The sequence below is a fragment of the Cavia porcellus genome, unplaced genomic scaffold, assembly GCF_034190915.1.
Source record: "Cavia porcellus strain 051 isolate PalLab524CR breed Dunkin Hartley unplaced genomic scaffold, mCavPor4.1 scaffold_31, whole genome shotgun sequence".
NCBI classification, from domain to species: Eukaryota; Metazoa; Chordata; class Mammalia; order Rodentia; family Caviidae; genus Cavia; species Cavia porcellus.
The window spans coordinates 29382717-29404906 of record NW_026947514.1 but is presented as its reverse complement, the minus strand read 5'-3'; the positions used below and the strand labels follow the sequence as shown (position 1 = coordinate 29404906).

At 47.6% G+C, this 22190-nt stretch overlaps 1 protein-coding gene across 5 annotated transcripts in view; it reads right to left on the bottom strand.

The window, feature by feature from the left end:
- Positions 1-10514: 10514 nt before the first annotated feature.
- The window catches only part of Dpf3 (double PHD fingers 3), a 287741-nt gene continuing 276065 nt past the window's right edge, over positions 10515-22190 (bottom strand). For 3 of the 5 annotated variants that reach the window (XM_063241223.1, XM_063241220.1, XM_063241222.1), the window contains exon 10: positions 20382-20920. In XM_063241223.1, coding sequence (XP_063097293.1) covers positions 20708-20920 — 213 coding nt within the window. In that variant the 3' untranslated portion in view covers positions 20382-20707. Of the gene's footprint in view, positions 20347-20381; positions 20921-22190 lie in introns of those variants that run through there. The other 2 variants (XM_023566104.2, XM_063241221.1) reach the window with 2 other exon arrangements.

Here is a 22190-nt window from a genome sequence, read left to right as displayed (position 1 = left end):
ACCAAAGACAGAATCCATTTTCTTGCTTTTTCCAGGTTTTATGGGCTGCCCACATTCTTTGGTTTGTGGCCCCTTCCATGTACAAAGCCCACAATGGTAGGTCAATCCCTTCTCACATTCCATCAGTTTGACTCTGACTCTTCTGCTCCCGCCCACTTCTGTCTTCTAGAGACCTTCGTGACTACATAGGGCCCTCCTGTGAAATCCAAATTAATCTCCCTTTTCTACAGTTGGATGGTTACAAATCCTGGCTCCATCTGCAGCCTTAATCTTCCTTGCTGAATGGCATCACTTATTCGGAGGACAGGCCACAGACATTTTAGAGAGGTTGTGATGACAGCCCCCCTACTGGTAGGATGAGGATCCATAGATAGACACTATTCAGACTCCAATTTCAGTCCAGTACAATAGCTCAGGAAATAAAGAACCTTTCAATAGTCAGCTACCAAGAGGTAGAATTGACTGTTCTTGTAGATATTGGGAATTCTTAGAGGTTTTGAGTACAGACCAAAGATCTACTTCATAAATAAGCGGTTACTACATGCCAAGCCCTCTGGTAAGCACTTACGATTTTTTCAAGTCACCTATTCTTCCCAAGAGGTCTACAAAACAGGAGTTATTATTTTAAAGAAGATAAGCATGATACTTAGGCCCAAGTAAGAATCCCAGCTCTGCCTCACATTAGCTGTACGTGTTAGATTTATGGTGGCAAACCTTTCAGAGGTCCCAATGATGACAAACGGCCTTCTGCAGCACACATAGGTTTACCACCACCACTTCAGGCAAATTATTAGCTTCGTCAACCTTTAGGTTCCCCATCTTGTGAACAGGGCAGAATAATGGAACCCACCTCGAGGAATAGTTATGAGGATTCACTGTGATAATGATAGCATCTAACTCATCGGTTTATTAGATACCATATGAAATACACTTAGCACAGAGAATGGCTCATTATGAAGTTTCTGTACCTCTCACTGAAGTTCAGGGCAGCAGTATACAGAATTGCCGGTCTGTCTAGCACCTCAGGCAGCCATGTTTTTCCTACATGTCCACAACTCCTTAGCCATGACTGGGCTAGACGTGGCCACCTGACTCTAGACAAATTAACAGATGTTCTCTCCAATGATTTGGAATCGGGCCCCTGACAAGCTTTTGAACTCAGGCTTCATGACTCATTTTTCCTGGACCTGGATGTGTGTGAGCATTCATTTTCCACCACGTATTCTGAAGAACAGAGAAAAATCAGTCTTCAGAGAGAAGAGTGAGCAGTGGCCCAGAACAGAGCTATGAGGAGAGACGGAGAAAACAAGCAGCTTTCCTTGTCCTCCTCCCCACTTCTTGAACCCACTCCATTCTTACTAAGAGTGTCCTTGAGACTCCCTGTGTCCTCCTAATATGTCTCTGTTTCTATTTAGTAGCCTTGAGTAGATATCTGTTACTTATCAGCAAAAGGCTCTAATGTACAGGTGTTCACAAACATTTTCAGAATGTGAACCAGACGATACCTTGAAACATGCCCCCCCACCTCCTTTTCACCCAGCAGGGATTCAGTGGTGAGAAAAGCAGCAGGCTTTCCCACACGCAGAACCATGGCAGAGCCAGGACCAGCACCTACAACTCTGCCCTCCACCCATGACAGTCTTCAAATCTGTTTCTTTAGCTGCATTTCCAGGGGTGTGGGAGTACATGAATGGAAGAGGGATAGAACTGGGGATCAGGAAGGGTCCCAGTATCTTTGGAAAGACTACAAAGGAATTTTCATATCAGGAGACCAAAATACCCCTTCAAGAGGCTAATTTCAGTGCAGGATCTGGAACTCTTCCAATAGCACCTGGATCTGCCTGGATGATGCTGGGCAAGAAAGGAACCAGGCATCATTTGCATATATGCAAATAAGGCCTTCCACAGCTGTCCAGAATCTACCTCTGCTTAGAGCATTCAGCACACAGGCTGGGACCTGCATTCATCTGTCTGCTCGGCCTTGGAAAAGAGACAGGCTTGTCAAAGCGTCACACCAAGTTGACAAGGACAAAGAGTCACCCCAGCCCACTGGGCTGAGAAAGCAAAGAGCTTACACCTTCAGAGCAAGACAGGGGTCCCTTCCTGTCCCTGATGCAGTTTCTCTGCTGGGCAGAATCAGAGGCCGGATGCCTAGTCTAAGCTCTATTTGAGGTTACAGGGAGGATTTCTCCATGCTGGGCTGGTGAGAGAGCTGCCACTCTTTCTGAGAGCTCTCCTCAACTCCCTTTCCTGATCTCAAAAAACACTCAGGCTCATTTCTAGAGCCTTCAATCTTCTGGTTTCTGCAGTTCTGTATTGAAGGAAAAGACCAAACAATTGGTCTTGGAGTTGGAAGACCTAAATTGCCTAAATCCCAGCCTCAGTTTTTCTTGCTATAAAATTCTGGAGAGCCCGGCAGGAGGATTGGAATTTGTGTTTTAGTCAAAAGACTTTTCCACCAGCAAAATCTTAGCTGGAATGGCAATCAGGAAAAATGGCGCTGCTCTGGCTGACACAGCACTGGGGTAGGCATCAGTGAGCCTTGCAGGCTCCCACCCCCACTTATCCTTAGGACATGTCTTGAAAGTCACTAGGTAGCAGGACCCTAAGGACACTTCCTGCAGCCAGAGTCTGATTTCGCAGCCATTCATGGCCTCCTGGCAAGAGTGGGGAGGGAGCTGAGGGCTCAGGAGAGGCTAGTAAAATGCTTATGGCAAGCTCAAGATCAGTTTCCATCCTGGGGTTAATACATTCAGCCTCCAGTTCATACTCCTGGAACTGCCCTCAGGAAATTTTGGTGAAGGCCCCCAGCTTCATCCACACCTGTCCTGGCCCCAAGGTTGTGGGAAGATTACTTTAGACTAAGGCTCCCCTCTGAGGGCAGAGAAGGTTTGCCCTGCCTATGTGCCCTCAGTCTCCCTCTCTACCTGCTGCTCCTCCTTTCTCTCCCCACCACAGAATCAGCTTGTCACTGCCATCAACCCCCACTCCACCCCTTGTTCAACCCAGTCAAACCCTGGGAAAGTACCTGAACAATACCTGGCGAAAGGGATCGGGTGTCCTGGTGAGGACTTCCCCCAACCAAACACACAGATGGTTAATCCCCAGGCAGATCTGGGCTTTCCTTCTTCCCTGCCGCCCTCCCTCTGTCCTGTTTCCAGCCCTAGGCACCCTCCCAGCCCTGCTCCCCTAACACTTTGCCCTGAATAAGTTAACTGATTGTGGAACCAGTAACCTACTTTCCCTCTCCAGGCCTCAATTTCCTCATCCGGAACATTTAACATTGTACTAACAAGGGACAGATAGATTTTGAGATGCCACAGTTCCTCTGAAGGAAGCCAGACACACACACACACACACACACACACACATACACGCACGCACGTACGCACGCATCACAATTTTACAGACAAGTTCTACCTCAAAGCCTGTCCATGGTCTGCAGAATGATTAGCCAGAGGTCTTTTACATGTTCACATTCTGAGCCTAGGACTATAGGTCCAGCTCCTCTACCTGACGACTAGCTGCACCTCCTCGTGTCCAGAGCTGGAGACACAGGAAGGTGAAGCTAGGGCGAGTTGTCACCTGCCTTGGCCACTCCAACTTTCTAGATTCTCTCCTGCCTCTTCCCCATTAATAGGTGAGAGGCCCTGCTTCCTGCACAGCTTCCCTGGACTTAACTCTAGCCCTCCCCCAGCCTGATTCTACTGCATGAAAGATGAGCAGAGGAAGGAAGGAGACAAAGGGACAGATGCCATTCTCAGTAGACAGGTGCAAAGCAAAGAGACTGCAAACTCTAGCTCCTTCATTGCCCATCAGGGCTCAACCTGGTCAGGAGAGTGTGATCTGTTGAGCACCCACCATACATTCTTGGAACCTGACCTGCCGTGGCCAGGCAGGTCCAGCCTCTCAGAGTCAACAGGGGACAGCAGAGTCCAAGTGACAGGGAGCCTGAGAGCCATGCATTTCCACTAACCCCTCCTCACCTCTGGCCCACTCAGCCCAGCATACCATACTCCCCAGATCAGGAGACTTCGTTGGCTCTCCATTGGTCCAGCCAACACCCACCTCACTCAAGTCTCTGCAAGACAGACCTCCGTCCCAGGTCTTCCTGTCTCAGTCTCCCAAACCTCTCTCCATAAGCCTAGGCTGCCAATTACTCCTTTCTGTCTCTGTACATCTGGCTGGAGTCACCTTGTCCTCTTCCCATCACTAAATGTACACATGAGATGAAAGGCTCCCTCCATCTGGGGCCTTTCCAGCTTTCTTTCCAGTTGGAACCCTCTCCCTGCTGAACTCTCCCAGCATGGCGAGGACTGTTCCTGCTGCCTCTGCCACATTCTCCTCAATTTCCACAGGCAAACTTAACAATGGGAGACAATGGTACTATTGAGTGGGAGACTCCTGTGTGCCTGATGCAGGCCAAGAACTTTTCTTTCCTGCATGATCTCATCAGATCTTCCCATGAAAATAAATTGGAAGGCAGGTGTCATTCTCTCCATGAAGAGGTAAGAAAGAGGCAAAGTCACTTCTCCTGATTCCCATGCCCATCAGCCTCCCTCTGCCCTATTTTGCCATTTAAGGGAGAGCAACACCATACCATTCATCCTAGAATCAAGCTTTTGCCACATGTCATTAGGTGGTAAGGGAGAGGTGCTCAGATGAGGCTGAGAGCAGAATAACAATATGTACCAGGTACTATACATGAGTGACTACATTTTATCTTCACTGCAACTGCAAAAGTAGGTGCCATCATCCCCATCTCTAGCACATACCTATATGACATTGCCACCACCAACCATTCAGCCTGTGAGATGGACATTTTCCTCCAAGTGCCCTCAGGCCCCAAAGATAGGACAGTCTCATCGGGTACCAGCTACACTGAGGCAGGAACTTCCCTGGTGCCTGCCTCCAGTGAGCCAATGGATCCCCGAATGTTACAGTCCAGTGATTTGTGTAACTGAAAGTTTTTTTTTTTTTTACTAACTTCCATTATGTAATTAGAAATGCATTCCCAGGGCAATAATTTTGGCCTCAAGACATAATTAAAAGCATACAGGAGCACAGTGTATATTTTTAAATGGCACAACTAGAGGAAAGCTAATGATTTTATAACACAACTAAAAGATCACCCCAGGAGCAGCATTCTACTCTCCTCTAAAGTTGGATTCAGTCAGAGAAAGGCAGACCTTGATTCTTACCTAGATCTTTAAAATCAAAGGGTAGTTTCTAAACCACCAATTTTAAACCCTGTACTTTCAGGTACTCTTGATAAATAGCTTTTTCCAGGGTTGCCTGTTGAGGGACTAAGCTAATGTATTTTTTTTTAGGGTCCTTTATGAGTTTTTTAAGGAGAAAGCTGGTCTTCCTGCCCCTAAAGAAATATGGAGATCATTTTCATAATTTATTACTTCTTTACGTGCATAGTAGATTTCTTTTAAGAGGAACCTAGGGTGGCCTACTTAAAATAGATCCTGCTTAATAATTTAGAGGAACTTAAAGGATTTGGGTTGTAAGTGGGCTATAGTAAACCAGCAGAGAGATACAGGTAAAGGCCAACTGCCCATTTGCTTTCCAGCCAACAGAACTGCCTTTGCCTACAGGGGCCAGAGAGCAGACAAGCTGCTGTCTGAGCCAGGACTGTGCCACAGAGGGAAGAGCCCTGTGTCTGTGAGGCCACAGTGCTCTCTGTACCCCACCCTGTTTTGATTTCCTTTGATTTTCTCATTCACTTATTCACTACTCTATTCCTTGTTTAAGTATTCATGTATCTATCTATTTATTCATTTGTTGGACATGTAATGAGGTAGTCAGGATTCAACAATCAACCAGACATAGTCTGTGACCTCAAAGCTGATGGGAAAGCCGGCAAGATGCTGAACAAAAGCTCCAGGTGCTGTAAAAGGGATAGAGAGCAAACACGATGGGGCTGTGTGGAAAGAGGCAAGCCAGAAGAAGCTCAGAGCAGAGGGGGCTGAGACGAGCCTTTAAAATGTTCGCAGGTGGAAAGGGTGGGTGTGTGTGTGTGTGTGTGTGTGTGTGTGTGTGTGTGTACACACATGCAATAACTGGACATTGATAGTTTGGGTGGTGAGAACACAATACAAACACATGGACACAGCAGGAAATGGAAGACTAGAATGGTTCATTTTGGGGACTTAAGACTATAAGAAACCGTGTGCAAAGGATTCAAGCAAGGGTTAAGAAACTGAGGATTGATGAAGGGGATACCTTTCAGGGGAATGCACAGAGCGAATGGAGAGGGCATATAGGTTCCAACTGGACAGGACCCAAGTGACCCATCAAACAAAACAGCAGACGGATGCCAGCAGATCTCTGGCATATTTCTCACAGGTTAAAGACTCTGAAAGCCCCTCTCATCAGCTTATGGCAGAACAGGAGCCTCTATGAGGTCATAGGACAGCCAGGGCTCTATAGAAAAGTTTGGCCTAGATCTGTGTCTAGGAACAGGTCCCAGACCAGGTTAGCCCTAGGAGAGGGGTCTTTGGTCACATTACTGCCTCCACTTGGAAAACCTGAATCACTACCATCCAAGTCCAATACAGCCTTCATGGCTCTGGTCCAGTACACCTACCCATGAAGCTCTTCTATAGGTGAGCTCCTCTTCTGCGTGCCTATGAGACCTTTTTCTGTCATTCTATCCTGAATTAAAGTCACCAGTGGACTTTGCTATTCCCTTCAACTGTTCCATTGTTCCCACTGGGAGATTCTCATGTTGATATCAAGCTGTGTGTATCCTCAACTCAGCAGTCATGCAACAAGGTCATGCCCATCAAAAGCAGCTTGACAGACATCTCTGAGGCCACAAAGGACACTGGTGGTTTGAAAGAAGTAGGAAAGAGAGACAATCAAGGCTCCAGGCCCTGGTCAGACTTTCCTGTACTCTCCTACCCCCAGGGAGGCTCTCTGGAATTATGTTTTCCTTCTCTGTTTTGGGTTGAGCCTGTGTTTAGTCCCTGGAGGGGCAGCCATTATTTCTCTCAGGGTTTCAAGGGGGCTCAAGAGCATCTCATATTTCTCTGTTTGGCAAATAGTCGGTCTCCTGCCTTCCTTCTCCGGAATCAAGAATCCCAGAAATTAAAGCCAGAGGGACTCAGGTTTCTTTCTGAGAAGGAGCCTCCACAGCAGATGCCAGCCGAGCCCAGGAAATCCAGCCAGGAGGGGGCACACGGGGTTTTGAGTTTTCTAGGAGGCAAGGAGGGGGAAAGCCATGGATACAATGCTCTAATACTGCAGGGGGCAGGCTCAGGTTCCCAGCATGCAGCAGAGGACCCTTTCTTTCAAACCTGCATCTCAGCCAGTGAGAACCATTATGCACAGCCATTATGCTCTTTGCAGAGGGCACGTTTCTTTTTGGGTGGGGAGACAGCAGCAGCTTTTCATGCTAGAGAAAGGGTGGGAAGGAGCACTGGGTCCCAGCTGAAGGAAGCAGGTCTAGCCCAGATGCCAGCAGACAGGGAGTGGGAGCAGGAGGAGGGATGGGAAGGAGCCAGGCTTCTGAACAGAGGCTTGGAGATGGCAGGCAGTTGCTTACAGGAAGAGCAGAGCTGACACCTGAATCTTGGCTTGCTTCCCCCTGGAGAACACTTTAATAAGGTTCACAGCTGTAATATCACAGAATGAGCATTAACAATGCTAATTACCTAAAGTTTAGCCCAAGCATTCTCAACCCACCTGCCTTGGGGACACCCTTTTGTTTCAGCCCTGCTAGGCTGAGGTTTATGATGATGCTGTGACAGTGGAAGACTAGGGTAGTCCGGGGTGGGGTGGGTAGGTCACCAAGTCCCACAAGTTGCAGGGGCCTGCCAGAAGAGGACAAAATGAGACTTCTTGGTGGTGAATCAATGCACTTTCACTCTGCCTAAAGGAGGAGGCCCTGGTAGAGTCCAGGTCTCCCAGAGAGAGCTGGGAACAGAGTGAATCCATTTGTCCAGCCCATTAGCACCTGGAGAAAAATCAAGTCTTTCAGTAGCCTCCAGAGACCTTGAGCATGCCCACCATCCTGCCCCAAAGCAACAGAACTACTAACAATCAGAAACATCGAATTGGAGCTGTGCTAGTCAATGATTTTAGCTGAAGATTGGAGCTCAAGAACTGTCTTTCCAGCTCTGTCTCTAGATGCCTCTGGGTATTCTGAAAGTCCATCCCAGAATTCTAGGCTCCGACCCAGTCAACTTGGAAGGTCACTGCTCTAGAACAATCTAAGTCTCTGGCACACTTATGTCCTATACCATCCCAAGGCGTGTATGGGGACAGACTTTATTGGGTGCCACAGAGGGTCTCTGACCTGGGCAAGCTCAGAGACTGAAGAACAGGCCTTGATCCACTTTGCTCCTTGCCCAAACATTGCTTGAATCTAGCAGTCCTAGATTTACTGAACGTCATGCCTGTATCTATAAAAATCAAGAGTCACCCAGCTACTAGATACTAGAACTTCTATATTCTTCTCCAGAAACATTCCCACTAACTCAAGGAGAAAGAATCATGTTATATCCTTATTAAAACTCACACCCTTGATGTCCTTATCGTGGGCCTCTTACATTAGTCTCTTATCTCTGATACTTTTCGTCTGCCCTGCCTAACTCATCACCATGCTTTTTCCAAGGACAGTGCACAGAAAATCTGTTCTGCTCTGTCTGACTGACTGTCCTTTGGCTCCCTCCAACTTTTCCCCTCCCTCTTCCACCCTGCCAACTTCTCCAAGTGGCAGCAGTTTCTGGTCTGTTAGTGACTTTTATAGGACCAGCAGACCAAAGCCCTTTCTCAGCAGCTAGTGGAATGAGGCTGTCATTCAAACCACTGTAACAAAATACCTTAAACTGGGTCAGAAATTGTGGAAATTTATTTCCCACAGTTCTGGAGGCTGGGAAGTCCAAGGTCAAGATGCCAGCAGACTCCATGTCTAGTGAGGGCCTTTCTCTGTAGTCATTATCATCACAATTGCACCTCACAAAATGAAGGGGCCTGAAGCCTTTCTTGGGCTCCTTTGTAAGGGTACTTTACCTATTTGTAAGAGTTCTGCCTTCATGAGCTAATCACTTCCCAAAGACCCCACATCCTGATACCAGGGCCTAGGTAAGGAGACTTCAACACAAAGTTTTAGGAGAAACATAACACCCAGATCACAGAGGCCAGGGTACAAAGCTGTGGTCCCTGGGGTTAGAACAGAAGCAAAAATGTAGGCCTTCATGTGGGTGTTGTGTGTCCTCCTTTCCTGGCTGGACTTTGTTGTGAGCTCAAGGCCCTCACACTTTACTAGAATCAGCAGTTCTGCACTGCAAGCCCAGCTGTCACCTGAGGCCACTTCGGGTGAAGGGCTGGCCTTTTCCTTATGGCCCCTGGATGCAGCCATCACTCCCCCTGCAGGAGAGGTTCAACAGCCTGCTCGATGGCCCAAGTCTGCAGCAATAATCAATGGCTCTGGGGCTGAACTAACGGGCCACCTTGTACTGACGACAGCAAAGCCTGAAGGCTATAAAGGACTCTGAAGAACAAGGAGCGCATACTCAGTGGAGCAGCCAAACTAGCATGGTGTCCGCCACTGCCGTGCCCCCCTGTACCCTACTGAAATACACAGGTTCATCCCACCGGGGAGCACACTGAGATCCAGCCTTCCACTCTCCTAACCATAGCCCACCCTTGCCCATTGTATTTTTGCCTATCTGGTGCCTGCCTCCTGGCAAGACTGTAAGCCCCCTGAGGGAGAGGGTTTTGTCTTCCCTATTGTATCCCCATAGTCTAGCCCATGGAAGAGGTTTTATTTGTTTATCTTTAATTGTTTTGGAAACCCAGCTTTCCACTTGCAGCTCGGGGAAAACAATCCCCATGTGGACCAGGAGTCCTGAATCCAGAAGCTGTTTCTTTAAGACTATGTGAAGCAGATTCTGGGGACTCTGGGGTCAAGTATAGCCTCTGTGCAGCTTCTCACTTTGTGCTCAGTTCAGCCATCTTGTTGCCTTTTATGGAAGGAGTTTCAGACCTGAAAGGAAAGGAGGGAGGGAAGGAGAGAGGGAGGAGGAAGTTGACTTTCAGAGGGCCCTGAACTCTGCCCTGCCATGCTCCCCACCTCCACTGTGATCATCTCTGAGTCCATGACCTTCCTTCTGCCTGAAATTCCAGTGAGCTAGCTTTGGAAAACCCTGTGATCTTTGCAGAGGGGTCAACTGCAAATGAGTTGCTATGCTGCAGCTAGTGAAACTCTTGGTTGAGGCATGAAATTGTGATGCCTGTTGTGTCCATGAAAGCTGCCAAGATGATGGTTTCCCTAGGGTCCAGTGTGTGCCATCACCCCAGAGCTCCTGGGGTCTTCTTACAGGTACCAGGTGCTTCTCTAGCATCTGATGCACATGCATGTATGTTCACACACACATGCACACATGCACACACCCACCACACATTCCCACTCTTCTACCTGACATGAAAGGGATCCATCCCAGCGCAATGCACACATGTGCAATTGATCTTTTACAGGTTGGGAGAAAAATAACACAGAATTCCCAGGAGTTTTAAAGCCTTTTATTTGTTTACACATTCTCTAAATTGCAGACAAAAGATTTGCTACTTGGGTAGTTAACACTGCTAACCAATCACAGAACAAGATAATAACCACAGCAAGGAAGAGACAGGGAGCTTGTGACTCAGTCTTTATGAATGTGCAAGGGTCCCACTAAGGGACTAAAATATCCAGGGTTTCCAAAAATAACAATTTCTGGATGCCCACAGTGATCAGCATCTCATTAGCTTGACTTCTCCAAGGCCCCTCTCCCAGAATGCAGTGAGGACAGGAGAGAGGGCAGAAAGGAGGAGGGTCCAGCTCATGGGCATCCTTCTGCCAGCCTTCTAAATGAAGAGCAGTTGCTTCTCCTTCCAGGCAAGTCCTAGGTCAGTGAGCCGGCATCCAGGCGTGAGCTATTTCCGACCTATAGATTCTCCTGGAGACATTCACAATACACCAGCGTGTCCCTTTCGGATGGTGGGAGGTGCGGCACAGCCACATCTCCAATACTGAAACATCAAGAGTTCTAGACACATCCCTTAGACAGGGCAGATACATCACAGCACTTTTCACATTAGGAGCCACAAAAAGAGTAGGAATTGACACCTGGGAGAAATGAGCATTCCTAGCAAACAGAGGAGCAGAGCACACACACGCACGCACACCTAGAGACTGAGACTATAATCATATCACACCTGAAAGAGGAGCAGAGCCAGCAAAGTAAGGGGTGGGCAGATTGTTTGCTTGTTGCTGTGGTTGCTTTTTAGAGAAGGCAGAGGAAGTCAAATGGAAATACTGTCCTCGGACCATTACACACAACTTCCCCAAGCCGCAGTCCTTTCTCTAACCTCATGAAAGCTGGGCTGGCCTCAGTGTTGCACATCGAGGCCAAGCAGCTCGGCAAAAACTCACATTATTCAGTCAGCAAGAGGCAATGTGGTGTTGGGTATTGAAGTCCAGTGGGGTCAATGTTCAAGAGCATGAAAGAAAGCCCCTCATTCGTAGACATTTCTAGTGCTGCAGGCCAACTCTGTTGGTCATTCTTTTATGACTGAGTTTCAAAGGACTTGGAACATGGGGTAAAGGCAAGAAAGCATGTGAGGATGGTGGTGATACAATGCTGGAATAGCCTCTTGTCTTGTGCCCACACTGGCAGACATATCTACCGGTCAAGAGATACCATGCAGACCAGTGATTAGAGATCAACAGAGTATTTCAAGGCCCTTCCCTAATTGCAACTCAGATCCATCAGAGCAGTAAATTCTTAAAACTGTGAGACAAACAGGGTAGGTTTACCAGCTGAGACAGAGCAACGGAAATTAAAGTGTTTTTCCCATGCCTCACGCCTGACCAAAGCCAAAGCTTTCATTCCCTGCAAGAGCCTGCAAAGATCCATGCTTCCTCAGAAGACAGTGGGACAGTCACCTCCCCCTACCCTGCCTCCCTTCTTGTCCAGTTCCACCCAGAAGAGCCCTGGTTCATGAGCAAGGGCAGCCCTTGCCAAAGCCACCACACCAGCCTCTCTCTGAGGAGACAGAGGTGCTTAGGCAACTAAAAGAGAAAACTTCCTGATGAAAATGTGCCACATTTTGGCTACCAAAAAGAATTATGGAAAATGAGCCTTAAGATTTGGAAGTGGAGCAGAGTTGGTTGAGGACTTGGTTCTGGCTCTTTCTTGAATCAGCTGTGTGACATGGATAGGCATGCCAGTCGTTCCTCACGTCTCCATGTCCTAAAGGTCCAGCAGGCAAGCTTCACAATGGGAAGGGGTCTGATGGGTATGCAAATGAAGGGGGTGAGGGGACCCTCTAAGAGCTCTACCCCTGGGTTCTCAGGCTTCCAGCTCCACTCCTCATAGAGCTGAAGGCCTGAGGGCCCAGGATCCCCTGGCTGGCTGCTTGGGACAGTGCCGCTGGTCTGGCCTGGATAGAAGCCAAGTCAGATGGCCTTCCTCTCTCCTCTCCACCAGCAATAGAGATAAGGATAATCCTCCATTCATACCCAATTTTGTTCTAAAGAATCTTCCTCACATGCTTTTCAATGCATAGGTGGACCAAACCCCAGGAGACACTTCCAGATCTCAAGCATTTTTAATATCAGGCTCATAGCCAAGCCTTGAGTCTACATACCTGGAGTCACCTCCACAGAGGTCACCAAAATCCCCCTTGCTCAGAGTCATGGGCTGCTTTAGACAAGCTCTGAGCTGATCTCTCCACATGGAAGATGCATGCCTTCCCCAAACCAAGCATTTCACTTGAAAGCCAGCCCTGTGTAGCTTCTTCAGGGAATAGCTGAAAGTCAGTATCTGACAAGTGCAGAGAAAAGGAACGATGGAACAAATAGTTTATTCCCGATGCTATCAATACAGACAACTGGCAGTCAAAGGAAGCATAAAGGCAGGCAGAGGTGGATTACTGAAAACACCGCTGACATTGGATTCACACACACACACACACACACACACACACACACGCACACACACCTCATATGGGAACATGCTCCTGGACACTGAGCCTACCTTCCTGGAGTCCCCGTGGGAGTCCATCTAATCCCTGTACTAGGCTCCTGCCCCCTCACTCTGCTTCTCCAGCAGGACCTAGACAAGACTATCATGTGTCACTATCATGGGTCACTTTCTACCACCGATCAGGCCCTATTGATTGCACTTCTCCACCACCCCACCCCCAAGAACTGGAGAGCAGCATCCAGAGCCAGCCTCAGGTTCCCTCCTGCTCAACACAGTCCAACTAGATCCCTTCATCATGTCACTGCCTCTCAGGTGAAGGTTGTTCTTCCAAGGACAGCCAGCATTTAGAGGAACAGGTAAAAGCAGTTAGGCTGAGGATACCTGTGTCCTTCTCCCCAGCCTTCGAAGGATGGAAATAACCTGCTAGTTTCCCAGTGATAAATATACATTGAAAAAAAGAGACTCAGATATACACATACACCTTCCCATGAGGCATGATACTTGACATATGATCAGGATTCCGAGGGAGAATTTACTTGTACAGCTAAAAAGCAACCTGTAGGCTGGGCCTGCATGTAATCTGTTTTTCTAGCCCCTGTAGTACCTAGAGCATTTCTTTACACATAATCAAGACGCTGCCAAGTGTTTTAGCCAGTCTATGCAGCAATCACTCTTGGCAAGCAAGAGATGTGCCCATTTGCTTTCAGAGAAAAAACACCCAGGGTGGACACATAGCAGATAAGTGGTGGATACCCTTTTCCTTGCCAGAGGGGCACAAATGATTCATAAGCACTCATCATTTCTTATGCAAGCATGACCAGCCTGCCTCCCCAGTGCCACACGGATGGGGCACACTGGTTCCCCAGGACTCCCTGCCTGTCTCGCCCTGCTGTTCCCCACCTCCTCTGCTGAGACAAATGGTCTATATTTTCATGTGCTCACTCACACATTATCTAGCAATGTTTCATTTGCTTTTTTGTGATCCCTAACTTAGACTTCTACAACTACATGTCAAAAAGGTATACAGCTCCATTTTCTTCTTGGATTATGCTGCTTTGTTCCACCCTGCTCTTCAGCATTCTGCGTGGCAGGAGGGAAGGAAGGAAAAAACCATAGGGAAGGGAAATGCAGGAGAAGAAAACAAAAATCTCAGTGAGCAATAAACATGAAAGGGTAAGGTCAATATAAACCCCAACCCCCATGCTAGCCATAGTCTTTGCATCCCTTTGACAGCAGAATTGAGACTTTTTTTTACAACTCCTCATCTACTACTAAACACTTCTCCCAAAGGAGCAGAGGTGAGCTGGAGACAGATGGAGAAAGTTGGTGGGCCCCAAGGCTTTCTAAGCACAAAGGCCTCCTTCACCACGACCTCTTTGGCCATGTAGGGGCTGGGCTCTTGAGCCTCTGGGCTGCTAAAGACTACATGCACAGATTGGTGTTCTGGGGCAGCTCCTGGATCTACTATCCTGAGGCAACACTAACAGTTCCCTTAAGTTCATCAAGCAGAATGTGTATGCCTGTGTGTGTGCATGTGTGTATGTGCACACACACACACACACACACACACACACATACACACATCTCTGTACTCATGGATATTAATATTATTAATACAGAGAGTTGAGCCAAGGGGATGTGGAGAATGCAGATTTAACCCGGGGGGCACAGGGCTGCGTTGTTGAGGGACTACACAGTTCCCAGGGTCTCCAGGCCACTCCTACTTCCCTCAGGAACTGCTTCCTGCCCACGGCCACACTTAATTGCCAGGCTGTGCTGGTGCTGACCTGGACAGCCATCTTGCTTGCTGCCTGCACTAGAGGGTATTATTAATAATTACATTTCTGTCCAAGAGGGTTCTGGCTGCCTGCCAGTCCCAGTGCTGCCTTCCTCTGGCCTGCCCTGGAAAATGTCATCATCAGCACAAACACTGTCTTTTCATGGTGGGGCCAAAACGGGGGACACCATGGAATGTCCCTCATTCAAGGCTACTGGCCCCACAACCTCTATCAGGCACTGGAGCAAAGAAGAGAGGAGGTGAGGACAGGGATTAAACCAACAGGCATTGCTGTGTCTTCCAGGCCCCTGACAACACACAGTCTTAGAACACTGAGAATCACCTTAGTCTTATTCAGCTGAGAAGTCACAGCCACGGTTTGCTCAGAAACCAGATGCGGGTCTTCTTGGGACCCTATTTGTTTCCCAGTCTTTTTACTCACACAGGAATTTTCCTGCTCTTTCTGGGAAACACACTTGACGTGGAACTGGCTGGCAGGGACCCCAGCACTACTGCTACCAGGGCCTCTTGAAGGTACCTCCTCCAAGTCTTCCTTCCCAGTCTGGCCAGAAGCATGGTATGGAAGCCCTGTAGCCAAGCCTTCCAGGGAGCAGCTGTTGAGGTGCTCAAAGGAGCTGCCTTCCCTCCTGGGGTGGGGGGTTCCCTGCACCCTCCTATGTCCACGTGCCGAACCACTGGCATTTGCATCCTCCTCTCCCTTCATCCCTTGCAGAGGAAGTACCTCACTTGTCTCATAAAGACCAGAGGATCTCCAGCCTTCTTAGAACAGAATTCCCAGTTCTCAGAGGCCCCCATCTGTTTTCCCCAAAGGCCCTGAACCAACCCATCCATCCTGCTGTTTCTACACGCAGGGTAGATAGCTGTGGCATCTGGTAGAGAATCATAAACATGCTGAAAATCTGGGCATGTTCAGAAATAGGGCAGGACTCCGAATCAGATGACTACAGAGCCCATCTTCAGAAGACAGATAAATCGGAACAAAGAATATTCAGGATTGGATGGGGGACTTGCAACCTGAGGCAAACTAAAATATCTTTCTTTCCCACCATTCTCCCCATTCTTCAGCTGCTATGCTAATGCAATTGGACATCTAAAAACCAAAGGCACCCTTTGTGGGTAAGAGTGAGATTCCAAAAAGTGTACCACAGTGGGGCATGGGGCAGTCATGTCATTCAGGCACGGGATAGGACTGACCCTTCTCCTGGGGTCCTCTTCCTCCTTCTATACCCAGGTATGCCAGCCTACCGAAGTACTAAAGATGATAACAATGTGCTGCCCCTGAAAAGAGCCAGGTGTGGGACTCAGGGGATCTTTGGTGGGAAAGGGAGTGTGGTTCCTGCCTTGGGAAGACAACTTTTCCCTGGAGCTATGACACTGTGATTCTCTAAAGAGTGACAAAGTTGGACACCAGAAAAGTGGGAGAGGAAAGGGAAGCACTCTCATGTCAGCACTTCCAAAACAGGTTAGAACCAGGGAGGAGGGACTGGGCAAGGTGGTCCTCAGGACCTGCCTGGGCCAATAGCCAAGCACACGTGGACTCCAAGAGAGACCTGCAGCCCCTTTTATCTGAGTCTGGAGCCCAAGGTAGCCAGTAATCTTTCTTCAGCAACACTTAAGAGCTCAGGTCTCTTAAACTTGCCCCCAAAGGACAAGTAGTAACTACCATGTCATTTTTCTTCCTTAAAATATCTGGGCTTTTTAAGGGGAGGACTGGAAGGAATCATGCTGGATTCAAAGCATGAAGATAAAAAATACACCAGGAGTGAAACTCCCCAGGGTGTCACAAGACCTTCACTGTGAAATGCAGGCCCTCCCCACTATTGAAACTGATTATCTTCCCCAGCTCTGAAAGAATCTGGCCTCTCTCCTACCTACCCTTGGGGGTCTGAGCCTGAGCCACAGGAAGCTTTCGCTGCAGCCCAGTTCTGCAACCTTCCCTAGCTCCTACCTGGCCCCAGGCAGCAACACAACAGCGGAGCCTTTGGATCCACTGGCTCCTGCCTCAGGGGCCATGAGTCAGGGCCTGTGGAAAAGGAAGGTTGGAATATAAATATCTTAACAGAGGCCTCACTTCCCCTCTTTCCTCACAGAGCTACCTTACCTACAGGCCCCAGAATTAGTGTTTCAAAAATGTCAAGAAGCAAGCAGGATTTCATCTTCCAGCAGTTCCTGCAGGCTCACTTCTCTGGCCCACATCACACTAGGCCCAGGCCACCATTACTTTAATCCCTGCAATCACATGACTGCACGGTGCATGTGGGTCAGGAGGCTCAGAGAGAGGAAGTCACTTGCCCAACATCAGCTGGTTAGAACAAGGCAGTGCAAGGCTTTAAATCAAGGTAAAAGTGAGCATGGAACCTGAAGGGAAATGAATTCTGCCCGCTGTAGAAAGGAGCTTTGCATTCTGAGCTGGTTAATCTTGCAGAAGGGAGTATCTGGAGTATCTTCATCCCAAAGCTCTCAGCCACATGGTAAATCCCGCTTCCTGACACATCCCATGCAAAGCCCGTCTCCTTGGTCCCAATGCTGGCCTGGTGGTCCTGACTACAGGCAGCTGACACACTTGAAATGTAAATCCCCTTGAGTCTACAGGGAGATCCCAAGAAGGCATCTAACTTGGCTTGTCACACAAGAAGACAGACATGAAAGCATTGGAATCCTGCCCAGATAAGCTCTGCTCTGCAGTGGTTGCTCATATATTTTTTAAGACTCCCAACAGGCAGGGCAAGTGTTAGCAACTCCATTTTACAGGTGGATCCTGTGAGGTTCAGGAGTACTAAGTGACTTATCCAAAGTCACACAGTTATTCAGTGGCAGAGGCAACACTGAAAACCTGCTCCTTCACATGCACCCTATGATTGCATCTCATTCTCAGAGGTTTAAAGAAACAGACCAATCTGAAGCTTACCAGCAGCCTCCCTTTACCAGTGCAGACGGTGATAAATGTGACCCTCGGTGCTTTAGCCTGCTCACACAACCCCAGCAATACCATTCTGCAAGCTGCTTGCTATCTCCACTTTCCGGATGGTGACAACAAGGCCCATAAAGAAGGAGGTCATTATTTCCCATTCTTCAGAGAGTAATGAGACTGAGAGCAGACGCCTGGGGCTTTTCTAATATGATCCCAGAGCACAGGCGTAATGGCAGGCAAGCTCCAGCACCCCGCCATGGCCCAAGAGACTCCGTCCACAATCAGCTCTGGAGAGCTGGGCAGATCTGGCTGGTTGGTAGAATAGGATATCATAACCTGCATTTCCATGGGGAATGGATTTGCATATTCTCCACAAGAAGACCAGTCAAGTTGTAAAGCCACAATTTTTGATTTTAGAATTGCCTTTTCAACTTTTAAGCCACTGTGACATTTGGAAATATTCCTGTAATCAATTTAAAATGATTCTCCAAGTCAATAATCAGCCTTTGAGGAAACCCTGCTTTGGGTTTTGTGAAGGAAAGTGAGACAGAATAATCAAAAAAGAAAATGTCCCCCTCCATGTGATGGGACCCTCTCAGTCCTACCCTGGGCCATCAGAAGCCAGACCAGGTCACCAACTATCAGAAAGAAGAAAATAGCCTGCAATCCCAGCACTTGGCAGGCTGAGGTAGGAGGATCCCTGCAAGCTCGAGACCAGCCTGGGATACAAAGTGAGTTCAGGGCCAGCCTGAACTGCAGAATAAGACTCTTGTCTCAAAAAGACAGGGAGGGAAAAAAGAGGGAAATAGCTTATGAGGAAGATGAAAATCCCATATAAACAGGAGGCCTTCAAAAGAAATCATTACACATGAGTGTAACTCACTCTGAGGCCATGGGCCCTGCAGGAGTGTGACCTCCATTCTCTTGCCACAGGTCATTTTACAAAGGAGTCCGGGAGAGCCACATGGCTTGGCTCAGTGCCAGGCTGCCCTGGGTCCCCTGGCTGAGAGCAATTGGTTGGCTCCTGCTGAGTTACAGAGCAACACTGCAACCAGGCAGAAGTGGCCCAACTAGCCTGAGTCTCCAGGGGCTCCTTCGGGAGCCAAACAACTAAAAATAACCTGGGCCTTTGTTGTACACTGCTGGACCACAGAGATGGAGCTTATTTAAGGAAAGCTGCGCATGCGCAAGGGTCCCACTCACCATGACCTGCCCTTTGGGCAAATGATTTTTCTAGAAATGTGTCAGTTATTGTGCTGTTGCTCTGATTCAAAGACAGTCCAAGCCACTTCAGCCTGCAGAGCTGTCCTCCAAAATAAGAGTTCTCAGAATGTAGGCTCCCTGCCTATTTCTTCTAGAAGCATTTAAAAAAGAAAAGAGTCCAGCTCATATGGGGGGATTTAGGAGACAAGAACAGCCTACAAGCTGAGGGTTCAAAATCACTGCCACCTTATCACAAATAATCACATTACCCTAACCATCCATTTAAGTAACAATTGTCCATCCTTCATCCTAAAATTTCCAGTCAGTTCTCTGCAGACAATAGCACACTTACACCATGTGAAAGAAAATTACTTGAGAAAAAGAACTCATAGTGTCACATCAATACTGAAGAGTTTTTCAAAGCTGTGGTCCCTGTATGGATCATTTGGGCTTGTGATTGGGAGTCTTTGCTCACCTGCCTGGTGCCTGAGTTCCACCAGGAGGCGCTGATCCAGCCCCATACACTCAGCTCAGTCAGAGGTAGGGTCTTGAGCATTTTTCTCCATCCTTAGGCTGTGATTTGTCTCACCTCAAGTACACCTCAGCTCTGAAGGAAAGGAACTAGCCTAGTCCCTTGCCAAGTCTCTCCGCATGAATAACAAATACTGAATGGCTATAGCAAGCCTTAACATTATTTTCCCAATGTTTCTTCCCATCTCTCAGTCCCTCCCCAACCCCTATCAAGTGAAAATGCAGTCAGTCACAACCACCCCAACCATGGAAGCCATTGTTGAGTTTCCATTAAGAACTCTTCTTCCCCCCAAAGACCAAGGAACAAGGGGTTTCAAGACTCCTTCCTTAGGATGGCCTCCAGGATCCAAGTCTAGAATTATCCAGTAGCTTGAAATAAACAACAATTTCTCCACAGCACTTTGTTCCTCTGGTGAAAGTCTAGGATGAAGAGCCTAAACTGGGGGTGAAAATGCTGTGCAAACATAGATTTAAAAAAAAAACACCAAATTACACACAAGTGATTCATGAGTGGTCACAAAATGGCTTCCCTTAAAATGGAAACCAGTGAGAAAGTTGCAGTGCTAGGGTAAAAGTGAGAGGGTTCCACAGGGCTGGGGTCAGGGTTGTTCTTCAAAAGTGCAAAATCCTTCTGGTAGAAACATGTTGATGCTGGCTGAAGTACCATCTGTGGAGCAAGAGATAAGGTAGATGCCTCACCCTCTTGGTTCCACACGTCCAGGCCCTTCTGTGAGTGTTCATCTTCCTTATAGTTGGTCTATGGAAATGTGAGAGAAGGGCTTCATCTGGTTTGAATAGGGCTCTGGCTCAGCCTCTCCAGCAGCAAGTCACTTTCCGTGACCTGGGGCTCTAGGCCTGGCAGCCAAAGGCTGAGGCTTTCTCTTTGAGCAGCTCCCAGCATAAGTGGCAGCTCCAGCTTCCTATAAGAGACAAGATGGCATTAGTAGTTACCCTTCTTCTCATGTTCGATTCTCAGCCCAGTAGCCCTAACTTCTTGGGAACCCTATTTTCCTTTGACTTTCACAATTCAGAGATCATGTCTCAGTCCTGAAGTCACAGCGGAGTCTTGTTCAGCAGGAAATAAATGCTCAGAAGTCACCAGCTGAGTTATCACAAAGACCTTCATTCCTTGGCCATTCCTCAATCCCCCAGAATCTTACCCCTCCCTTCATCTCAGCCATGTGTGTAAGGAATATTTCCTTGGGCCTCAAGTTGAAATTTCAGCTGGCTGAACCATGCTTCCATTTCCTCATGTGTAATATGATAGTGACTGTACCTACCTCATAGGCTTGTGATGATTAAATGAGACAAGACATGAAAAGCCCTTAGCACAAGGCCTGCACCATAGTGAGGGCTGAGTAAGTGGTAGGAGTAGTGGCTGATGTTGTTATTGTTGACCTCATCATCATTACCTTCTGGGGGCTCAGCCACTGGGGGGTTTAAACAGTACATGTGATAGCCACGGTCACAGTCATCACAGAAGAGTAGCTGGTCCTGGTGGAATACAGAGCATGTACAGAACATAGGAGAAATTTGATTATTTGGGGCCAATATCTGGCCCCCACTTATTCCTCCAGATCATTTCCACAGATCAGTTACATGGGTACCCCGTTTCCAGATCTTGTTTGGAATCACTGAGCATAGCTTGTGCTTCGTCTGCACCTAGAATTTCTCCTTCTGTTTCCCAACCCTACAAATCCTATCCTAAGCTTAAGGTTCTGCTTACCTCATATCTCTTGCATGAAGCTTTCCCTGACTACCACTTACAACCAAGTTTAAAAGAATTTTCTCCTCTTCTAAATTCCTGTAACCAACAACTTTGTTTCCAAAGGTCAGAAAATTAAGTTTATTCATTTCTCCCCATTCTCTACAATGATTGCCTGGTATATGAGACATACTTTAAATATTTGAAATGTTTAACTATCCTGGTCTCTCTATGTATGAAATGCACACAAGCTGTACTTGGAGGTAATACTCATGACCCACCAAACCCTCTTCAGGGTTTCATGATGTGAATGGAGAGAAAAATGCCATCCTTTGACTTTCAAAAGTCTCTTCACAGCCGGGAAGTTTGAGCTCAGATGAGATCAGGATACAGGATGATTCTAGAGCCTGGGGGACCAGATAGGAGGCTGATGAAGGCTCCCAGGTGATAGAGAATGGTGACCTAAACCAAGGTTGTGATATGGGCACAAAAGATGACTCTTGCTCTACTTCAGATCCGTTGATTAAATGTAGAGAATAATAAGGAACGAATCAGGCATGTTTTTACAGGTCTTGGATTAGTCAACAAGTCAAATCCCACAGTCACTCACTGAGACATGAGTAGAAGAATGAACCCACAGGAAGAGAAGACAACCTAAGATTTAGACATGAGCTACAGATCACCTGGCAGGGATGACCTAGGGACAACCAGAAATCAGAGAAAGGTCTGAGCCTGAGCGATAGGTTTGGAAGTCATTGATAATTAAATGGCAAGTGAAGTCCTAGAGAAGGAAGCTCAGGAATTAGGAGAGCAGATATCCTTGAATTTGTGTTTTTAGGGAGGTATTCATGATCCTCTAGGAATGATATGCACAACTTTATATATTGATAGGAATGTATAGTTTTCTGAGGAAAAGTAAATCCACGGCTTTCATTTAATTCTCTGAAAGATCAAAGGCCCAGAAGAGGTTTCTGAGAAGAAGATTAAGAACAGATATTTGAGTAACACAAACTTTAAGAGACAGATAGAGGACAGATACTGAAGAATCTCAGTAAAAGA